The 18,274-nt window shown below is 39.4% G+C and overlaps 1 protein-coding gene across 3 annotated transcripts in view; it reads right to left on the reverse strand.

Annotated features, from left to right (window-relative positions):
• Window positions 1-1,955: 1,955 nt before the first annotated feature.
• The window catches only part of PDZRN4 (PDZ domain containing ring finger 4), a 228,605-nt gene continuing 212,286 nt past the window's right edge, over window positions 1,956-18,274 (reverse strand). For 2 of the 3 annotated variants that reach the window (XM_074539848.1, XM_074539850.1), the window contains 4 exons: window positions 16,554-16,616; window positions 13,424-13,525; window positions 9,898-10,014; window positions 1,956-4,132 (listed from right to left, as the gene is read on the reverse strand). In XM_074539848.1, coding sequence (XP_074395949.1) covers window positions 2,606-4,132; window positions 9,898-10,014; window positions 13,424-13,525; window positions 16,554-16,616 — 1,809 coding nt within the window. In that variant the 3' untranslated portion in view covers window positions 1,956-2,605. The remainder of the gene's footprint in view (window positions 4,133-9,897; window positions 10,015-13,423; window positions 13,526-16,553; window positions 16,617-18,274) is intronic. The other variant, XM_074539849.1, reaches the window with a different exon arrangement.

Here is an 18,274-nt window from a genome sequence, read left to right on the forward strand (position 1 = left end):
TTCATCAGGCAGAAATGAATGCTTCTCCCAAAGCTGCCCAGAGAAAAAGGAAAATGACACTTAATAACTGTAGTTTAGAAGAAAGGAGAGAAAACTGTGGGCTGCTGGAAACTGCCCAGATTAAGAATTAGGTAGGGACACAGTATTTCAGCAGGTGAAGAAGAAAGGAGAAGGTAGCTGGGCTCTGGCAGGCGTGTGCTGAGCTAGAAATCGTGTCAGGTGCGCTACCAACAGTATCTCTGTGTCACCTCTTTGTTTTCTCTTTTGTCGTACTAGATTTTGACAGATCTCCCTAGATTTGGAAATATTTCCACTTACAGCCTATTAGTGCACTATAAGTATTATTCATTCTTTATTTGTTTCTCTAATTATTATCTATTGCTTAGCTCCTCTCCTCCCCTCCAGTTGGACTTTCCACCCCACCATCCTCCAGTTAGGACTTTTCTCTAATTAGATGTTGATTTTCCTACTTTTATTTCTCAGTAATGAAATATTACATTTTCTGAAGATTCATGTTGTTCTCTGAATATGAGTGTCACACTAGGTTGATGGGAAAACTCTGAGTCATGATTTAGTAATGGGAGAAAATCAGTAAGTACTGTGTCTAAGGGAAAGACATAAGAGCAGCCATTGTCTTGAGCTGATAGCAGCTGTACTCAGATTAGGAAAGAGACCTTGTTTAAGTGTGATTTCTGGAATGCAATAAGGGAAACAGCCAAACCTCTGGGCTGTGATGTCTCCAGAAGAATATGCACCTTTCTAGATGCCTTAGGTTGGTCAAAGACGATTCCTAGACTCACCAGGAGAGAGAGTCTGGTACAGCCCCTTGAAAGCAATACTATGTGACCCTATGATCCTTTCTGGTCAGGGATTCCATACTCTTTTTAATTTAAAAGAAAACAGTGGAGGTGTTTTTCAATGAGCCTGAACAGCTGTATGTTTGCTGAGGATTTAGTGTGATGTCTCCCTGAGTCTTGAAGTGAGAATTTTCTGATTATCAGACTGTGAACTCTCAGTGGCATAATTTTCCTAAGTACTCGGAGAGCAGTACTCCTACAGTATGTATACGCCTAGAGATGCAAAGAGTACTGCCAATGTGAACTAATGCCAAAAATGTTTAAAAACAAATGAATGATTCCCAGAATTTGGTAGTTTAGAAATACCATTATGTGCCTTTCTGCAATGTTAAGCATATATTTTAAAGCCAGATGCCAGGTGACTTCAGAACCTAATTCTGCTATGGAAAGCACTACAATCAGTTAGGAACTTGTGTGAGTCAAGCACAGGGACAATGTAAATGGAGCCATTAGGCCATTTCTTCAACCCCACAGACTGCCCCAGACTAGTAATTTCAGCTGGCTCTGTCTCACTGGGCTGCCAGCAGCAGCAGCTCACAAGATTCCCCAGTGGCAGCCGAGGGGCCTCTGCTGCATGGAGAGTCAGGGAGTCCCATCAGGCACCCAGACAGCAAATTGCCATTGCTCCTGAACTCCAACCAGCTCCCACTGAGCTCTAAATGACTTGGATGCTCCTCAACAATAATTTTACACCCTTAACTCAATTAGTTGCTTTTCATTCTCTGTTTTTCCTTAACTCACGTTCTATGAAAATGTCACTGCTAGTTTTTCTTGCATGAGATTTGGCTCAAAGTTAGGCATATGCTGTGCTTATGTTTTGTATGTGTAGAACAAACAGCAAGCTCAGCCAGGGAGAGGACTCATGGCAGTTACCTAACATCTTACAACAAAGAAATACATCAATGAATCATTTAATTAACTAATAATAGCAGGTAAGGAAAAGCCAGAAAGACCCACTCATTCTATGTGTTCTGCAAAATGAAAAGCTAATTCATAAGAAATATCCTATGGAATCATGTCCTTTGTTCTTGAAATCTCTATATGCTGTAAATACCATGCAGAGTGAAATGGCTTATAGTCAAAGGAAAATTCTCAATCTAAATAAAACAATGCTTGGATTTTGTTTATTTCTTAAAGATAAGCAATAATTTATTTCTCTTTCATCTTCACAATTATCACATACTGTGCAGCTACAAGACCAATGCCACTACATAACACAGGAGAATTGCTCACCTACACTTTACTTGGACAAGTACAATTACAATTTACAGATTAAATGTACTGTAAAATATGCAGTTGGAAAAATGTCATTCTTATCTATATGATGGGATGTGGCATATGTTTTATGAACAGATTCAATCTAAGATGTAAAACTTTAAAACTGTTAAGCCAAGGATACAGTATAAAGCATTTGGATTTGGTATTGTATTGTTACTAAAGTAGAAAAAGCAAAATTAGAGAAATAAATCCAGATCTCAAGTTACAGGATATGTGTTAGGTTAAGAAATTTTTTGCTTTACTTTTCTATTTTTTTTTACAAATGAATAATATGAATATATTGCAGGATAAAGAAAGACTGCCAGATAAAGAAGGTACTGTTATATGAAAAACAAATGAAAAATACCAGGTCATTTTGCTTACAAAAAGATCAAACTATAAACAGTCACAAAATATATAAAAATGCCACATTGAACGAGGCAATTGTACTCTACCTAAACTGGTAGTATACTCTCTGTTAGAAGTTGTGTTCATACAGTAGTAACTGATAAAAAGGCATTGTGCACTCTTGTGCCGTCTGGGGATTTAGCACCATGTGTCATCAGTTCTTGTATTGTCATCCAGTTGTCCAAGATTTTCTTGTTTCTCTTTTTCATCATCTTTTTGTGACTCAGTTCAATAATGTTGATTTCTTTTTTGCCCTCGCTGCTGCTCTGTGGACTTTCCTTGAGACACTCCAGCCTGCTCCTCATCATGAACTCCCGCCGCCTCCTCTGCTCCTTGGCACGCACCAAATGCTGCTTCCGCTCCTCTTTGCTCCAGTAGCGACCCATCTTCATCTCGCTCATCGTGTCATCATCTGTCGTCATCCCACTGCGCTCCTCTTTAATTTTTAAGGCACGTTCCTTCAGGATTCTGTCTCGAACTGGTCTCTTTGTGATGTACCTCGTCCCATCACTCCTTATTTTCACTTTCCATTCCATCTTCGGCTCCGCGCACTTCTGCGAGTCTTTGCACATGCTCACCAGGCTGAGCTGGCTCTGGGCATACTCCACAGCAGACTTCTGCTGGATCAGCTGCATATAGCTCTGATAATGCTTTGCATGGGCAGGGATGTTCCCGTACCTGTAAGAAGAACTGTGATATGGAGACAAATAGGGAATGTGCTCGCTGCCTTGCCTGTCCTGGTCTGTGAATTTGCTGCTTTCTGATGCCAGCACTGCATTCTCAGCAGCACTGTTTTGCTCAGTGGGTTTGGTTTTGGCTGAGGTTGTCTCCCTGTTGCTTTGTCCTGAGGATGACTGATTAGCAACAATTGTGGTCCTCAGGTTTTTCCTGTTGGTTATGCTGATTACCCTCTGGAGAGAGTTATCTGGGGATCGCTCCACAGTCAGTGGAGTGCTCCTGCAGCTTTCAGCAGTGTTGTAGGCACTGGAGCTGTCCTTGTCAGACTTCTCAGGGTGCTCCATGATGTCATCCAGTTTGCCTCTTTGTACATCTGTGCTGGTGTTATAATTCCTGAAACTTTCATCATGTAAAGACCAAATGTCTCCATACTGGTCTCTCACCTTTTGGAGCCGGTGAGCTTGCATAATGTTCTGGCATTCAAGTTCAATGTTCCTCAGTTCCTCATTGAGTAGCTGCAGCTCATGCTCCACTCCATCTTGGTCTCTTCTGTTGCATTCTATCATGCTGCTTGAGTAATAAAGATCATACTCTCCATGGTTTCGAATCTTGCACTTCAGTTCCAACAGCTGTCGAAACCTTTCACATTCCTCCTCTGGGTTTCCTATGAAATCAGATTCAATGTATTCCCCAGACACAAAGCTTTCATTGCACTGGAGCTCAACACTGCCTAAAGTGTCCTGGCTGTGGCCCAGATCCCGTTTGCTCTGCAGGGTAGCACCGTTCTGCTCCTCAGCTGCATTTTCTTGCTCTGAGCTCTCATCGTTGCGAAGACTTTCATCTGTAGGTCCCACCCCACTGTCCTTCTCATGATTGTTGGATGATGAGGTTGCAGTGTCTGTAGTGCCATCTTCCTCTTCATGTTTCTTTGGCTAAAAAAATATGAGTAAACCAAAAGGATTATCAAATGCAGATAATATAGAACAATTATTTTCCAGTTCTGATTTGCTTAAGCAGCTGGGATCTGATTTAAGCTCAATTAAAACAGATCACTATATAGCAGTCCTACTGCTCATAGCTTTTAAAAATTTCTGAGAGCCATGCTGTGGTTTCCATACTAAGCAAAGTAAGTGAATTACAGTACTAGTGACATAGCTTCTTAAGTCTGTAAAGAAATACTTCCCTCTCTAGCTAAGCCATCTCTTCACAATGCTAAAGATAATGATCACCAGTTGGTGAGCTGATTTTGATTCTGCATTATAGCTCCACTGGTGGAACTGAAATCTTCTCAAACTTGAGAGAAAGCTTCAGTACTGGTATCCCTTCAAACAAACAGAGCAAGCAGCCAATGAAGCAATGACTAGTACAACCTAATAGGGTGCAAAAAGACTACTGTTGCTTTTTTTAAACAGTGAACTTTTGTTTGCTTCATTACACCTTCCATAGCCTTCTCCTACACTTCTTGTGCTCAGTAGCCTTTTTCTGAAAAAGCGTTCATTTCAGATTCTAGGATTCTGCTCAGAAAGACCTCAGTCTGTTTCATCCCTGGAAACTTTTTGAAAACTCATTTTGTTCCATTGTTAGACTTTATGTTCCTTAAAAATAAAAACAGCCTTTCAATATTAAGTGCAGAACAACACTGAATGCTTTGCCATGGATATAATGTCAAGCTTTTTGACTGCTGATTAGCACTCTACTCATTGTACCTCACCTATTTATATTCTCAACCTATTTATATTCCATAGAATACTATCCAGAGATAATACCTGTCTGAAGAGACAGACACTTTACTTTTCAAACCAGATAAGCAACGAATCATGCAGAGTGCAATTTGTATGACCAAGCACCTAACTACATACAGTACCAACATCATGTCTCTTCTAGGAGGTATAATTGCATAATTATGTATAATGACTGTAATAATCAGGAGAGAAAAAAGGTACTGTGCACCCAGTGAAAGGAAACAAACTTAAAGAGGCCACTGTCATAATTCCCTTTTTATCTACTTTGACAAACAGTAAAACAGGATGAAAATGTGTCTCCTCAACTGTTATGAAAAAATAATGGCCTAGGGTCAGAAAAACAAAAATAACCTCCACCCCCAACTCAGTGTTAGAGTGGAATAAAGCAGATATTGAAAGAAACACACCACCAGGAGAATTTGGAGTCTGTGACAAACCAGTTAAAAATTTCTGAAAAGATGCCTTAGGAGATCTAGGTTTCATTTAGTATCCTTCTAGTTCACCTCCTCCTGGTGAGTGCTGCTACACAGGCTATTCTCTTCCCTTCTCTCATCTGCTTTGGAGTGCTGCAGCTTGTCTTGACCTTCTCTGCCCCCAAACCCTTCAGCAGAGAAGTGACTCCAACCTGGGCAGCTTACACTTCACCCCAGCCATTGCACTGCAGTATGCAATCCATATTTCTCACTGCTCTGGAAAATATCTAACTGCCGACAGGAGGGAGAACAGCTCCACCAGACAACAGGAGGGCAGTGCTGCAGAGCAGACAGGAATCTGGGTGCCTGTTCCAAAGGCAGGGCTCCATTCACATGACCAAACGAGGATGGTCAGGATCTGCTATTTGACTCTGGGCATGAGTGGAATTACACAATTTGCATCCATATGACTAAAACTCCAAAGAGGGTGGTTTATGTGTTAGCCCAGCTAGACAGCCTACAGGAGCAGAGCTTTATGATACTTCCTCTGATGTCTTCTGCATGGTATTACACCACCCAAAGCATATATTTGAGCACTTCTGAAAGAAACCACTTAATGAGGCTATTTGTATAGGTGTTGGGAAGAGACTTTACAGTCGAGGCCCATGCAATCAACACTTTCAGAACTGGTAGCTCTTGCTTTCCACACCCCTTTTATCAATAATTTAAGCTTTGCTTCTTCAACTTGATTTATACTGCCTGAATATAACACTCTGCCACCTACTGAAGTTACACTATCGGGAATTAACATGCACACACAAAAGATGTTAACAAAGCAAAGTCCGTCTTTTGAGTCAAGTAGAAACTAGATGAATGGGATTGATCTGATGAAATATAAGTGTCTATAGTACAGACATCTAAATGTCAGATAGTGGCTTTGGGTTCCCTCAGGGAAAAACAAGTGCCTATACATTCAGATTCTTCTCAAACTAAAGCAGACATCCATATCACATTACGTTTTTCCACAGTATGTGGATACTTACAGCTAAGTCAATTAAGAAAATGGAAAGTAATACAGATATTTATTGTACTGCATGTTTTTGAGATACATTTTATTTAAAAAAATCCATTGTGACTAAAGTAAGGTAGCCCCTGGCATTTTTGACCTGGACATTTCATGCTTGCCAGAGCTCCTAAACATGTGCAGACTGTGCAGTCTTTTACAGCATGAGATAATTTTAATTTTATTTTGAAAGATAACAAGCCTAATTCCACATTACATCTCTTCTGAAAAACAAGAGAGAATCCACAATTTTCAGTGTGTTGCTTTTTCTGGTGTTATCTTCTATCTATTTAAAACAAAGTGTTTGTTTTCAAACATACATTGTCAATCTCTTCCACAATTATTTCTGTTTGAAATACCAAAGGGCTCCTTAGGCCTCATCTTTGCAGTGAGAACTCAGCTAATGAGAAGGTAAACCCAGCGGTGCGTACAATCAAGCAATAAATGAACCTCAAAAGATTCTGCATTTCAGCTCCAGCAAGAATTCCTGCCTATAAAATGGCAAATCTTGCAGGAATTCAGGCACTGTCCTATCCTTTTACAATTTATAATATATATTGGGACTCAAAACCCAGGCTGCTACTAAAGTCTGAATGCAGTATAATTCAGCTGAAGCCTCTAACAAACCCGGCTGGACTCTCTGGTAAGCCTCTGACAGTGAGAGGGAGACATGTCACAGGGAGAGGAATCTCCAGTAGCAGGCTAACCATGAGGGAAATTTGGAATTTATTTCAGTGGTTCACTAAAAGCGAAAATGCTCTTCTGCCAACAATGCTGTTTTTTTAAAATAGGCTTCTTTCAAAAAAAAAAGCATTTTTCCCCAGATATTTTCTCTGTATTTAAGCTTTGAATGAACCAGAATAATTCTTTTTATCTGATTCTTTCTTCTTCTTCTTAATAGGTTCTGATATATTACATGATACCAATATGAATTTCTGCATGGCAAATGTATGGCAGTCTTCTGAAAATTATCTCTGCTGCACAATGAACCATGATGTCGTAAAGGGAAAGGAACACAATGAGTTATAAAAAATGGAGAATTACATCTTTCCTTGAGGTTTTTTGGATTATTCCATCCAGAGAAGATACAATTCTTGATTGAATTCTACAGAGTAGGTAAAAAACATACAGAAAAGACATGACTATCTACTTGACTCTTCTATTACAAACTGTAGCAAATTTTTTTGTGACAGTTCACATTAAATGTTAAAATGGCATTCTGTAAAACAGACTTGTATTTGGACGGATATTCTGATAGAGAGTATATTCATTGCTGCGGCTCTTGAGATTCATGATGACTACGTTTTTGTTCACAAAAATCAAGGCTGGTCTCCATGGCCAGCCAGGGAGCTTGGAGATACTCAGATTGGCCACTGGCAGCTGCAATCAGAGTGGTTTCATAGCTCCAATGGATGGTGTGATTCCCCTCAGGAAACTGCTAGATTTCCCAGCCTAACAAGGAGTAAAGAACCAGTTTTCTGACTTGACGAGTCATTGCATAGAGTCTAGAGAGACAGCAGCTGTCACAAATTACTGATGCCCCATTACACACCAAGCTGCATTTGGTTGATTCAATTACTCATCAGAAGGGCAAAGAAATGTCTGGCTGTCCTAGAATTACTTCAAGCAATGCAATGTCAGATACTGACAGATCACAACTGACCACAATTTTTTTCCCAGTGCAATGTTTCCCAGTTCTTTACAGCAATATAAAATCTCAATATGGCAAAAATTATGCTTGGTAAAAGATTCTAACAGGGAATAAACAAATTCAATGGGTTCTGTGAAAACACATCACAGAATATCACTGTTTACTCATAACACTCTCCACAACCCAAATTCATCCAAACCAAAGTTTGACAAGAACTTTGCAGTGGAAGGTCACAATGGTGAAGTGATTGCAGAGGTCCCAACATATAATGTCAGTGCCTAGTAGGAGTTGATAGACAGACTTCTTCAAGAATTTCTACCAGAACTGGACGTTTGTGTGAAAATGTCACCATGCAAATGAAATTGTTTTGCAAAGAGCAAGTGGTTTTTCTGACAGCAAGTATTTGGTATCCAAGATAAAATTTTGGCTAAAACAGTAAACAAGATGCCATATATCAGCTGAAAGTAGCTAGCAGTGCAGCAGTTAGCACATTTAACCTGGGAAACTGAGGCTTGGCTCACTGCCTGGAAAGGAGAGTCACATCTAAAAGGCTGGTAAAAATCCTGTTGCAAGGCTCCCTTCCCCCTAGCCCTGGAGTTATTGCACTTGGTGTAAATAATTAAATGCTTATAAGATCAAATATTTGTAATCTGATCTGTCATTTTTCAGAGAATTGACTTAATTATTCTGTCAGTGTCTGTGTCCCAATGAATATTTCATTGATATACAGGGAAGAGCTTTACTATGAGCTATCACCTACTCATTGACCCCGTGTCAAGGCTGAAGGGGAGGTCAGGAGAAAACAGACTAAATTCACATTCAGGCCTCCCAGTGTGGACCAAGCATTGAGGCATTTGAAGTCAAAGCAGCTCCCTGGTTTCCAGAAAAGAGAAGGCTCTCATAGTCCTTCTCCCTCTCCAAAGAAAAATGCCACAGGCTCTCTTTCTGACCAATTCAGAATGGGGAAAAAAATTGTAAGTCACAAAGTTCTGTGGGTGTAAAAACAGTTTCTTCCCAGCTGCATAAATCCAGAAGCCAGGAGAAGTTGAATTTTATTTCTTTGGCTCCACACAGGTGTGCATACTGGCAGATCATCTGATCCAGGAGTGGGTACTTACACCTTTCACAACAACGTACATCTGAGAAGACCACTTGATGAAACTGTAGGGTATGTTTGCCACAGTCACACAGCCTACAGAACATATGGGCAGGTAAAAGTCAGGATAGGAGCAAGCTGAGACTATGCTAACAATAGCTTATTTGTCTCCATTAACAAAACAAATGCTGAGCTGTGCGCTGTCGGTGCACGAGAAATACACTCACATTAACAAAACACCTGTTGTTTATTTAAACATGTCTTCCATCTTGTTTTGCAAGCTCTGCTGCAAGGCTGGCTCATACATTGCATGCATCCCAAAAGCATCAACTAGTCCAGCTCTAAAGTTAAATCCCCCATATGGAGATTTAACCCATGACCTTGATGTTAGCACCAGTAAAAAAAAACTGACATGAAGTTTAACATCATAAATCCCAAACACTTCAGAATTAAGGAAATTAATTGAAGAAAAGCAATATTACTCTGAGAGTTCGGAGAAAAGGAGAAATGTGCACTTATCACACCCTATTACATTGTTTATTAACTTGATATACTGGGTCTAAGCATGTATTGTTCTCTTTTTCCTTACACAGTGTGCCAGAGATCACAGCATTTGGAGAAAGAACTCTATCAAAGCCTTTGACTCCATTTTACAGCACACTGTTTCATTCTCTATTAATAAAAAAGTATACCTAGAAAAATTTCAAATTATATGTTTAGTAGTGGTCGTACCTGCTCCACCTCATTGGCTGTGTACTGCATCGCTTCATTATGCTGCTCTTCCAACATTTCCAAGTTTAACTCCTCTAAGAATTCATTCCTTTCATCATCCAGCCACCCTTCCTCCAGCTGCAAAGAATACATCAGTATGTTATTTTATGTTAGCAAGGACACATGCTAAAATAGAGTAAACCCAAATGGCAATGCTTGACTAGTTCTTTTTATTCTAATGATTCTCTTCATAAAGCCAGGCGGTAGGAGTTCAAGTTCACGTCTCAAAAAAATAGAAAAGAAAAAGGATAAAAAGATGGGATTCATGTCTTTTATCCCTTCGTAAAACAGTATGACTGGTTTTCTCTCATAATGAAGGAGACTGCACAGCACAGACATTATTTCCTTTCAAAAGGTATGAAAGGCACAGCGCACAGTCCTGAAGCTGTCATGTTCATTACTACTGAGAGACCTCGCACGGCAAGAATGGCAGTGTCACTAATAGGGCCAGGAGGCAACTGGGCTCTTCTCTCTAACAGCCTCCATTCCAGCCCTGCTGCCACCACCTCAATGGAAACCTTACGCTGCGTTTCTGTCACTATCTTCCCATTGATCTTCCAGGTAAACAAATAAACAGAACAGGGTGATAGAAAGATGAGGTGACTTGAAGGGAGGCAATTTTAGTTCTCCCGGTGTGTCTGGAAGCAAGGTTTATCTGTTTGCTTGGTTTTTTTCTTGCCAAGTATAAAATAGTACATTGACATTTGGTGAACACAGTGTTGCAAAAGGACAGGAGGGGATGCCATGTTTTCTGTCAAGTACATATTTCTTCTTGAACCCATTTCACACCTTCACATCTTTCAAAACTGATAAAACAGGCACTAAAACGCTGTTCTTTCAATTTTGTTCATTATGCTCATGTGTGCACATGAGCATAATGATCCTTTGTACCTGCAATCCCTTGCCAGATGGCACACTGCATCAAAAAGTAAAACACTGGTCAGTGGCACTCTTGGCTATAATGACAGGATTGTAGCAGAAGGAAACACTGATTGTTTTGTCATTGATGAAGGAACCACAGGACAATGGTGACAAAAACATGCTAAAAGGAAAAGCCTCAGCATAAAACAATTACAAGAATACCAAGTACTCATGTCCCAAGATAGCAAGAGAAATGTAGCACGGGCCAACTCCTAGAGCAGAATTACCACTGCCTCCAAGCCAGGATATGTCTGGTCACAGACATCAGTCAGAAAAGTTACACTAAACTAGTAGCAGCAGCAGCAGCAGTAGTTGTAGTTCAAAGCTACACAAGGAGTGACTGATGCTGTGCAGTATTTCTGATGGAATACTGGTAGAACATCACTGTTTCCTTAATAAACTCTGATGTGGCTTTGCCCATGTCAACAAATTTGGTCCTCTTATAAAGAAGTCTTTCATCATTTCCTCTGGTAAAGCCAGCCACGTAGGGTTTGGGATTAGGAGGAGACTTTCTTCCTTAAGGACATATAATTTTTATGTTTGTCCTCAATGGGAATTTCAAACTGTTCTGTGAAACATCGGGTAGTTTTGTTTACTTGTCTTGTTTACTTTTTTCACCCCAAGGAAAGCATGAGCACAGCCTTCCTCTGATGTAAAGGACACAGTTTAATTCACCTCAGGTGAGAAAACTGCAGAGATGAACAACTTTGGGGGATGAAGGATGAATCTCACTTGGGCAAATCTGCTCATTTGATTGTGGCAGTCCCATTATATAATTAATAAGAACACTTACGTTATGTTACTGTTTTTGAAAGAAAACTAATACATGCCTTAGCATATACGTGCATTACTTACACTGTGTACACATTCACACATGAGAATGTCTGTGTGTGGTGTGATCCTCTGGTGCTCTGTTTCAAAACTTCATAATTCACTGCACATACATGTGGTCAGAGGGGTTTTCTTCCCTGTTACTGAGGGAATGTGCTCAGCAGTTACCCTTCAAGGCTGCAGCACTGCCATTACAATTTTCTATGTAGAAATAAAAGCCTGCCTAATGCTGCTGGTTTTTGGCAAGTCAAAGCAACACAACTAGCAGAAATCAGTTGACAGCCTGATCTCTGACCTACTCTGGCTTTTTTATCAGTTTTGTATGAGTATGTGCTTAAAACACATAAACTGAACACAAAAATCCAGCACCAAAGACCCAAACCTAAACCAAACCCCACTTATTATTTTAAGGCGTATTCATGTGGAAAGCTACATTGGTACAGATAAGTAACTCCTTATATTAATCTTATAATATTGACTCCTAATTTCATGTTGACCAGTCTAAACAAATACAGAGACTGAACTTTCTCTGGGCGTGTATTTCTTATAGTGGGTGAGTTTCTGTACCCTAAAGAAAAACAGAATCCTAATGAAAAACAGTGAGAATAATATTGAAAAATCTCTTTCAAAATTTCAGCAACTGAGGATTATAATTTTGCAGTATAAAGTGAGGCACACCTATTTTTGCTATACTTTGTCACTGGTTTTATAAGAATCGTTTAGCTTCCTGAAAAACATAAAGGTTATGAATGCTGACATTGTGACTCTTTTATAACTACAGTATTTAAGTAGAGATTCCAAGTGGCACTGAATCACATTTTAATTTAATTTATACAGAATATGCAGCTAGTGAGACTGAAAATATCAGAACAATAGCATGAGAGACAAACGGCACCTTAACCAACTCTGAATTATTTGCAGATAGAACAGTGACAATATAATGTCCTTTTGCTTTGCAAAGGCCTACAAATAGAATATAAAGGGATATAAAACCAGCAGTCTTCTACCACTATACCCCTTCTTTATCTGATAATCAATCTAATATGTGTTCCCTTCAATGATATTAAAAATTCTAGGAACAGCAAGATTCTTGGTATTGGAATAATTTTATTTTTAAAATAATAAAAATGTTTCTAAAAGCTTTTGAAAATGCATCTCCCAAAATGAAGGCACATATTTGTGACCAGGGTGCTGTTAAAACAATTAGATTTCCATTTGCTGAATGAGACTGTGGAGAAAGTCCCATAATTTATACACACATTAATAGTTTACATGCCTGGTTATAACCATGCAGCATAAAACAACCCCTCAGAAATGACAAGCTACTGCTTTGTGTAAGTTCATATAAATTATAAACTTCATATAAAAGATAAAACTGATAAACGTTAAGTATGGGAAATTTATCCCCTGAACAAAGCAGAATCCCCTAATGAGTAATGCATAGTTTTCAAGTTCTACTTCATATTTTACTAATATCATATTGGTGCTGCCAGCTTTATTTATGTACCTGCTCACTCTGCTGGAAAAAAACTTGTTTAGTTTGGGGAAAACATGCCCTAGTAATATCATACTATTTTCTTTGTTGGATAAAAAAAGAGCAAAGCTCTGCAATTAAGTGTTTGCTCCTTTTGTCAGTAACTTTGGCATTCCCATTTCTGGGCAGCTCATTACTTGCAGTGACAGTGAATGCATGGTATAACCCAGGTTCTGGCTCAGTGCATCTGTTTAGTCTAACCTGCATCTCCGGCCTCGCCACCAGCAACACAATTTTCCTGCATTCTTCGCTGGAGAGCAATGCCACTGCCTCTTCCCTATTCTGGACATCTTGGCCATTTATCTAGGAAACAAATGAAAGTGGCACATTAGTTTCTATTTCCACAAAGCAACACACAATCAAGGGCAGATATCAGCTCATTTGTGCTGAATGTATGGACAATGAAAATTGCGTAACGGGCTCATCTTCAGCCCCTCGGTGGTAAGTGCCTTCACTCAATTATGCGCTTACTGTAAGAGCTGTATTGATCGTTGAAGGATGGTGGACATCAGAGGAAGCAGTTATGTTCATAAATGTCCAACCTGCGCCCTGGCAACATACATCTAGCAACACAATTAACCAGCCCCTGACAGGTGACGTTCATCTTTCTCCGTTCAGAGTAATGGAAGTGTCACTCTGAGATAATAGTGCTGGTGGAAGAAGACTGGTAATGCTACTGCTGAAATCAGTCACACTGAATGCTGGTAGAGAGCCAATTAGAGAGCTACAGTATTATCTCTCACCAGGCAATACTTTCAGGCCACTGCTTGTTGCTGCTCCATTTAATCATTTCATATTTGTGCGGACAGCTTAGTAGCTGGTACCATACAAAACATATGTATCCCCCTTACAAGGGGATAATCAAAATAAAAGTGGTTCTTCAATGAAACTCGTCTTTTCTTGCTACCTTTCTTCTATTCTGTAACCCCATTAAAACAACGACATCAATGACTACATGGTAACAAACACAAATTTCATTGTCCAAAAACCATTTATGAAGGAATCAAATAGAAATCTTATTTCCCATAAGAATTCAGTTTTGTCCAATTCACAGCACAAGAAGTGGATTATTCTCATTGTGGCAACAAAACCTAAAATTCGGTCTATTTCAAAGAGAGTGAAAACAAAACTGGATGGTAGAAATACCTGAATATTTTTGTTGGGAAAAAATCTAATAGTTCCTTTTGGAAGTAGCAGTTGTAATTTCATTTCCATTTCAAGTCCATTTGAACTTGTTGAAAATCAAAGAGAAAGTTGCATTTTTGTACATATGTTTGGCCTGAAAGCCCTGATTCAAAAGTATAGCTTTAATTCAGATTAAAGAAAATACCTGAATACCTAACTGGCAGTGAGCAAAATGTCTGAGACTCTTCAAAGCTTACATGATGGGATAGTTGTGGTCTGTGGGAGACCAGGTAACACGGAGCTGTCCTAAGATGAAAAGCAGAGATGCAGCCACAGAGAGGCTTGGGAGCAGATTTGCAGCCTGTACAAAACATCCCCAGACATGGTGGCTCCTCCAATAACTCCTATCAGCTGAGTAACTGCTCACCATGGCCCCAGAGGAGGCAGCCGGGCTGTCCCCACACTACCTGAAGGTGGCCACCCCATCCCAGGTGCACTGTCATTCAGCCTGCCCCATGGGCTGTGCTCAGCCTGCAGGTTCACTGCTAAAAACATCAGAAGTTCAGGCAACTACCACAAGGACTGCCCTCTTAAAACTTTCCCTTGACATTGTAACATTTTATTTAAAATACTCAGGCAGTTTTCAGATGCTTAGACTGTAAAGACTGGTGGTTTCTGAGAATGAAAAGGGGGCAGTTACAGCCTCAAAAATGAGACAAAACCTGCTGTCATTTTGTGAGGAATACACATAACAACATTCCCCCCATAGCCTTAACCAATGCTGCCTGCCACCCACAGAAAACACCCCTATGCTCAAGGATCTGTATCTCTCCCAGCCTCAGTGTAATCCACCCCTAATGGCACCGTCACCTTCTATTTCTCTGAGCTATCTCATCAATAAGAGAAGATAGAGGGTCAATGTGTTTTCAGATATGAAAGTAAACCCCACATAACTCTCCGGGTGTTAACTTTAATGATAAAATTCATAGCAATATATCAGCACTGACATTAAAGTAATGCTCCAGTCCACAAGAGGATGCCAGAATTATCTATGTTTTCTCTCACCCCTGGAGTCTTAACTCAAAATTGAAATGAATTGAATTTCATTAGGAACTGGAGAACATTTGCCTGAACTGCTGTAGGCTGTCCACCCAGGAATTTTACAAAAAGGAAAGGAGTGGAAAGTTTCAGCAAAGATATTTCATGTAGAAATGAAAAGACTGGAAGGAAGGAACAGACTGATCTTGTGAAAACCTGAAAGCTCATCTGCTTAAATTAATGAAGGGCAATTATGGAACATGTTACAGAAAACCAACCTGTCATCACAAGGAGTTTCTTCTGGGGCTTCAGTGAAAAAAGGCAAAAATACAAGGCAAATCAACTTGGAACTGGAATTAAAATGATACAATACAGCAAAAAGTTTCCAGTCAAGTGATTTTTGGTAGCTGTTTCATGATTTTGCACAGTGGTGAAAAATGCACTGCTTGAAAATGGAAACCCACTGCCATTCTCACTGTTTCCCTCACTGTTTAGGTACCCTGCCCTGTGCAGCAGCCAGCCACCCACTGAGAACTGTAACACACAAACCTATGCTCTAACACACAAACCTTTCTTTGGGGTAGCTCTTTAAGCAAGTGGATCAACAGCAACAAAGGGAGAAAAAAATGCCAAGGTGGTGGATTAGAAAAAAATTCAGAAAAGCAATGTATTATTGGGGAAGGAAATAAAATATTAACAAAAACCTAATGAACTCCCTCCTTAAGTTCGTTCAAGATCGTCCTTCTCTAAACAACACATTTTTTGTGTGAAAACTCTTATTATCTATGCTTACCATAAAAGAGTTTTACTCAAATTTATGCAATTGGTAAATGATCAGCATGTCTTTGACACTTATATTTATGTCTGCAGGATTCTGTTTAGAATTTGACACTGAGATGAACATAGTGGAAATGAGATTTTCTAATAAATATGGAAAAAAAAAAGACATGGGATGTAAGTGCATGAGCCAGAACGAGTTTGTCAGTCTCATTTTTCAGTACACACACTCTAGCTCCCAGCTATTGTGTTAAAAAACAGACAGACATGGATTTTCTCATCGATCACAGTAACAAAGAGAACCATCTTCCCTCATTAACAGTCCACAGAGAAGATGGCACTGCATGTTTGTCTGAAGAAAGAGTTTAAGGAAGAGTCTCTCATCACATACTTGCAAAATGCGGTCTCCTTCACGGATCCGTCCATCTCTGGCAGCAATGCTGTTTGGATCAACCTGCACAGGACAACAACCAGGAACTGAACATGAAAAGACTTTTATGGGAAATTTTAAGAGCTGCACAATTGCAAGAGTTGAAAAAGTGTAATTTTGAAACAGTACAGAGGCAAGCTGAAGTTTCCTTTAGAGTAACAAAAATGAAGGAGTTCTTTAAAGGATCATATATGAGCCTGTTTCAGAAAAAAGCCTCAAGACAGAAAGGGTTGGGAACATATGATTTTCAAATTAATGCTTTGCCACTGTCAGGCATTAACCTTCAGCTGTCAGAGCATTAAAAATCAATGAAACACCCTTTTCTCTGGAAGTTCACCATGGACTGAGAAGGTTCTGCAGCAGCTGATACCTCTATACAAATGGGCCTGTCTTTGGGCATGATCCTTTTTCTTCCATGGAAACATTTACTATTAAATTATTATCTTAGTAATCAATCTGTTCACAAGGAAACATCAAAAAAATCCGAAGGATCCATATTGTATGGATCACTCACAGGCCCTGTAAATCATGCCTAGTCTGAACCAGTTAAATATAAGTTAATTTAACCTAAACAGATATTTAGGGCTCCAGTGATAGTTTATCAAAGACACTACAGCTCATCCCTGAGTAATGACCTACTGTTTGTTGCAGGACAATTCAATCTATCACCTTTCACTTGATGGTTATCTTAAAACATTTATTTTGCCTCATCATGATATAAGTTCTTTTTTCAAACCAAAATTTTGAGTTGAGCATTGAGTTTGCGGGATACATCTTCTATGTGCTAGATACTATTTTCTTCTTTTGCATTATCATAAAAAAAAATAATGAATCCGAAGTCCTTAATCAAGTACAAAAGAAAATATCAATACATTCACTTTCAAAGGTCTGAGAAAATTTTATCATGCAGGATAAACAGAACATTTCAGATATAATCCTGGAATGCCTTAAGAGATTCCTGAACTTTCTTTGCCCTCACAAGGTCAAACGACAGCTTATACAACTGGTGGAAGATATATTTGTAGGTAATTTATATTAATTCCTCATTCTTGTTCCAAGGCTTTGCTTTTCAGCTTATTTAACATTGCTACTGGCCTCTTTATGTGTAATCTTGCCTTCATCCCATTCACTGATACATAGGAGAATTCTGTATTTTATATTTCTCCATCCATGAGCTCCACTAAGAATTCAGAATCACAGAATGTCTCAAGGTGGAATTGACCCATATGGCCCCCATTAAATCCAACAACCTCCTCCTCAAAAGACTACCTAAAAAAACCCACCATATGACTAAAAGTTTTGTCTAGTTGCTCCTTTAATTGTGACAGGCTTGGTGCTGTGACCACACCCTCGCACAGCCTTATTCCAGGAACAAACTACCCTTTTAGTGAAGAACCTTTCCTTAACGTCGAAATTTGGTTCAACATGTCAAAAAAGTGACCACCTGGGATCACAGCTCATGCAGAATAATCAGCAGTGACCTTGGACTCAGAAGAGTTTTGTTTTACACAGAGAAAAAAACATCTTTGAATGACTGGAGACTCAAACAGAGATGGTGCTCTTGGAAGTCTTGTGGACTGACCGTGTGAAATGCTAACAATCTGTGCAGGGTGCCAAGTTTTCTGAGTGGAGCCAGAGAAAACCTGAGGATTCATCCCACCTCAATATTTAGAATTCTATAT

Source organism: Zonotrichia albicollis, chromosome 4, assembly GCF_047830755.1.
Source record: "Zonotrichia albicollis isolate bZonAlb1 chromosome 4, bZonAlb1.hap1, whole genome shotgun sequence".
In the NCBI taxonomy this organism is placed as follows: Eukaryota; Metazoa; Chordata; class Aves; order Passeriformes; family Passerellidae; genus Zonotrichia; species Zonotrichia albicollis.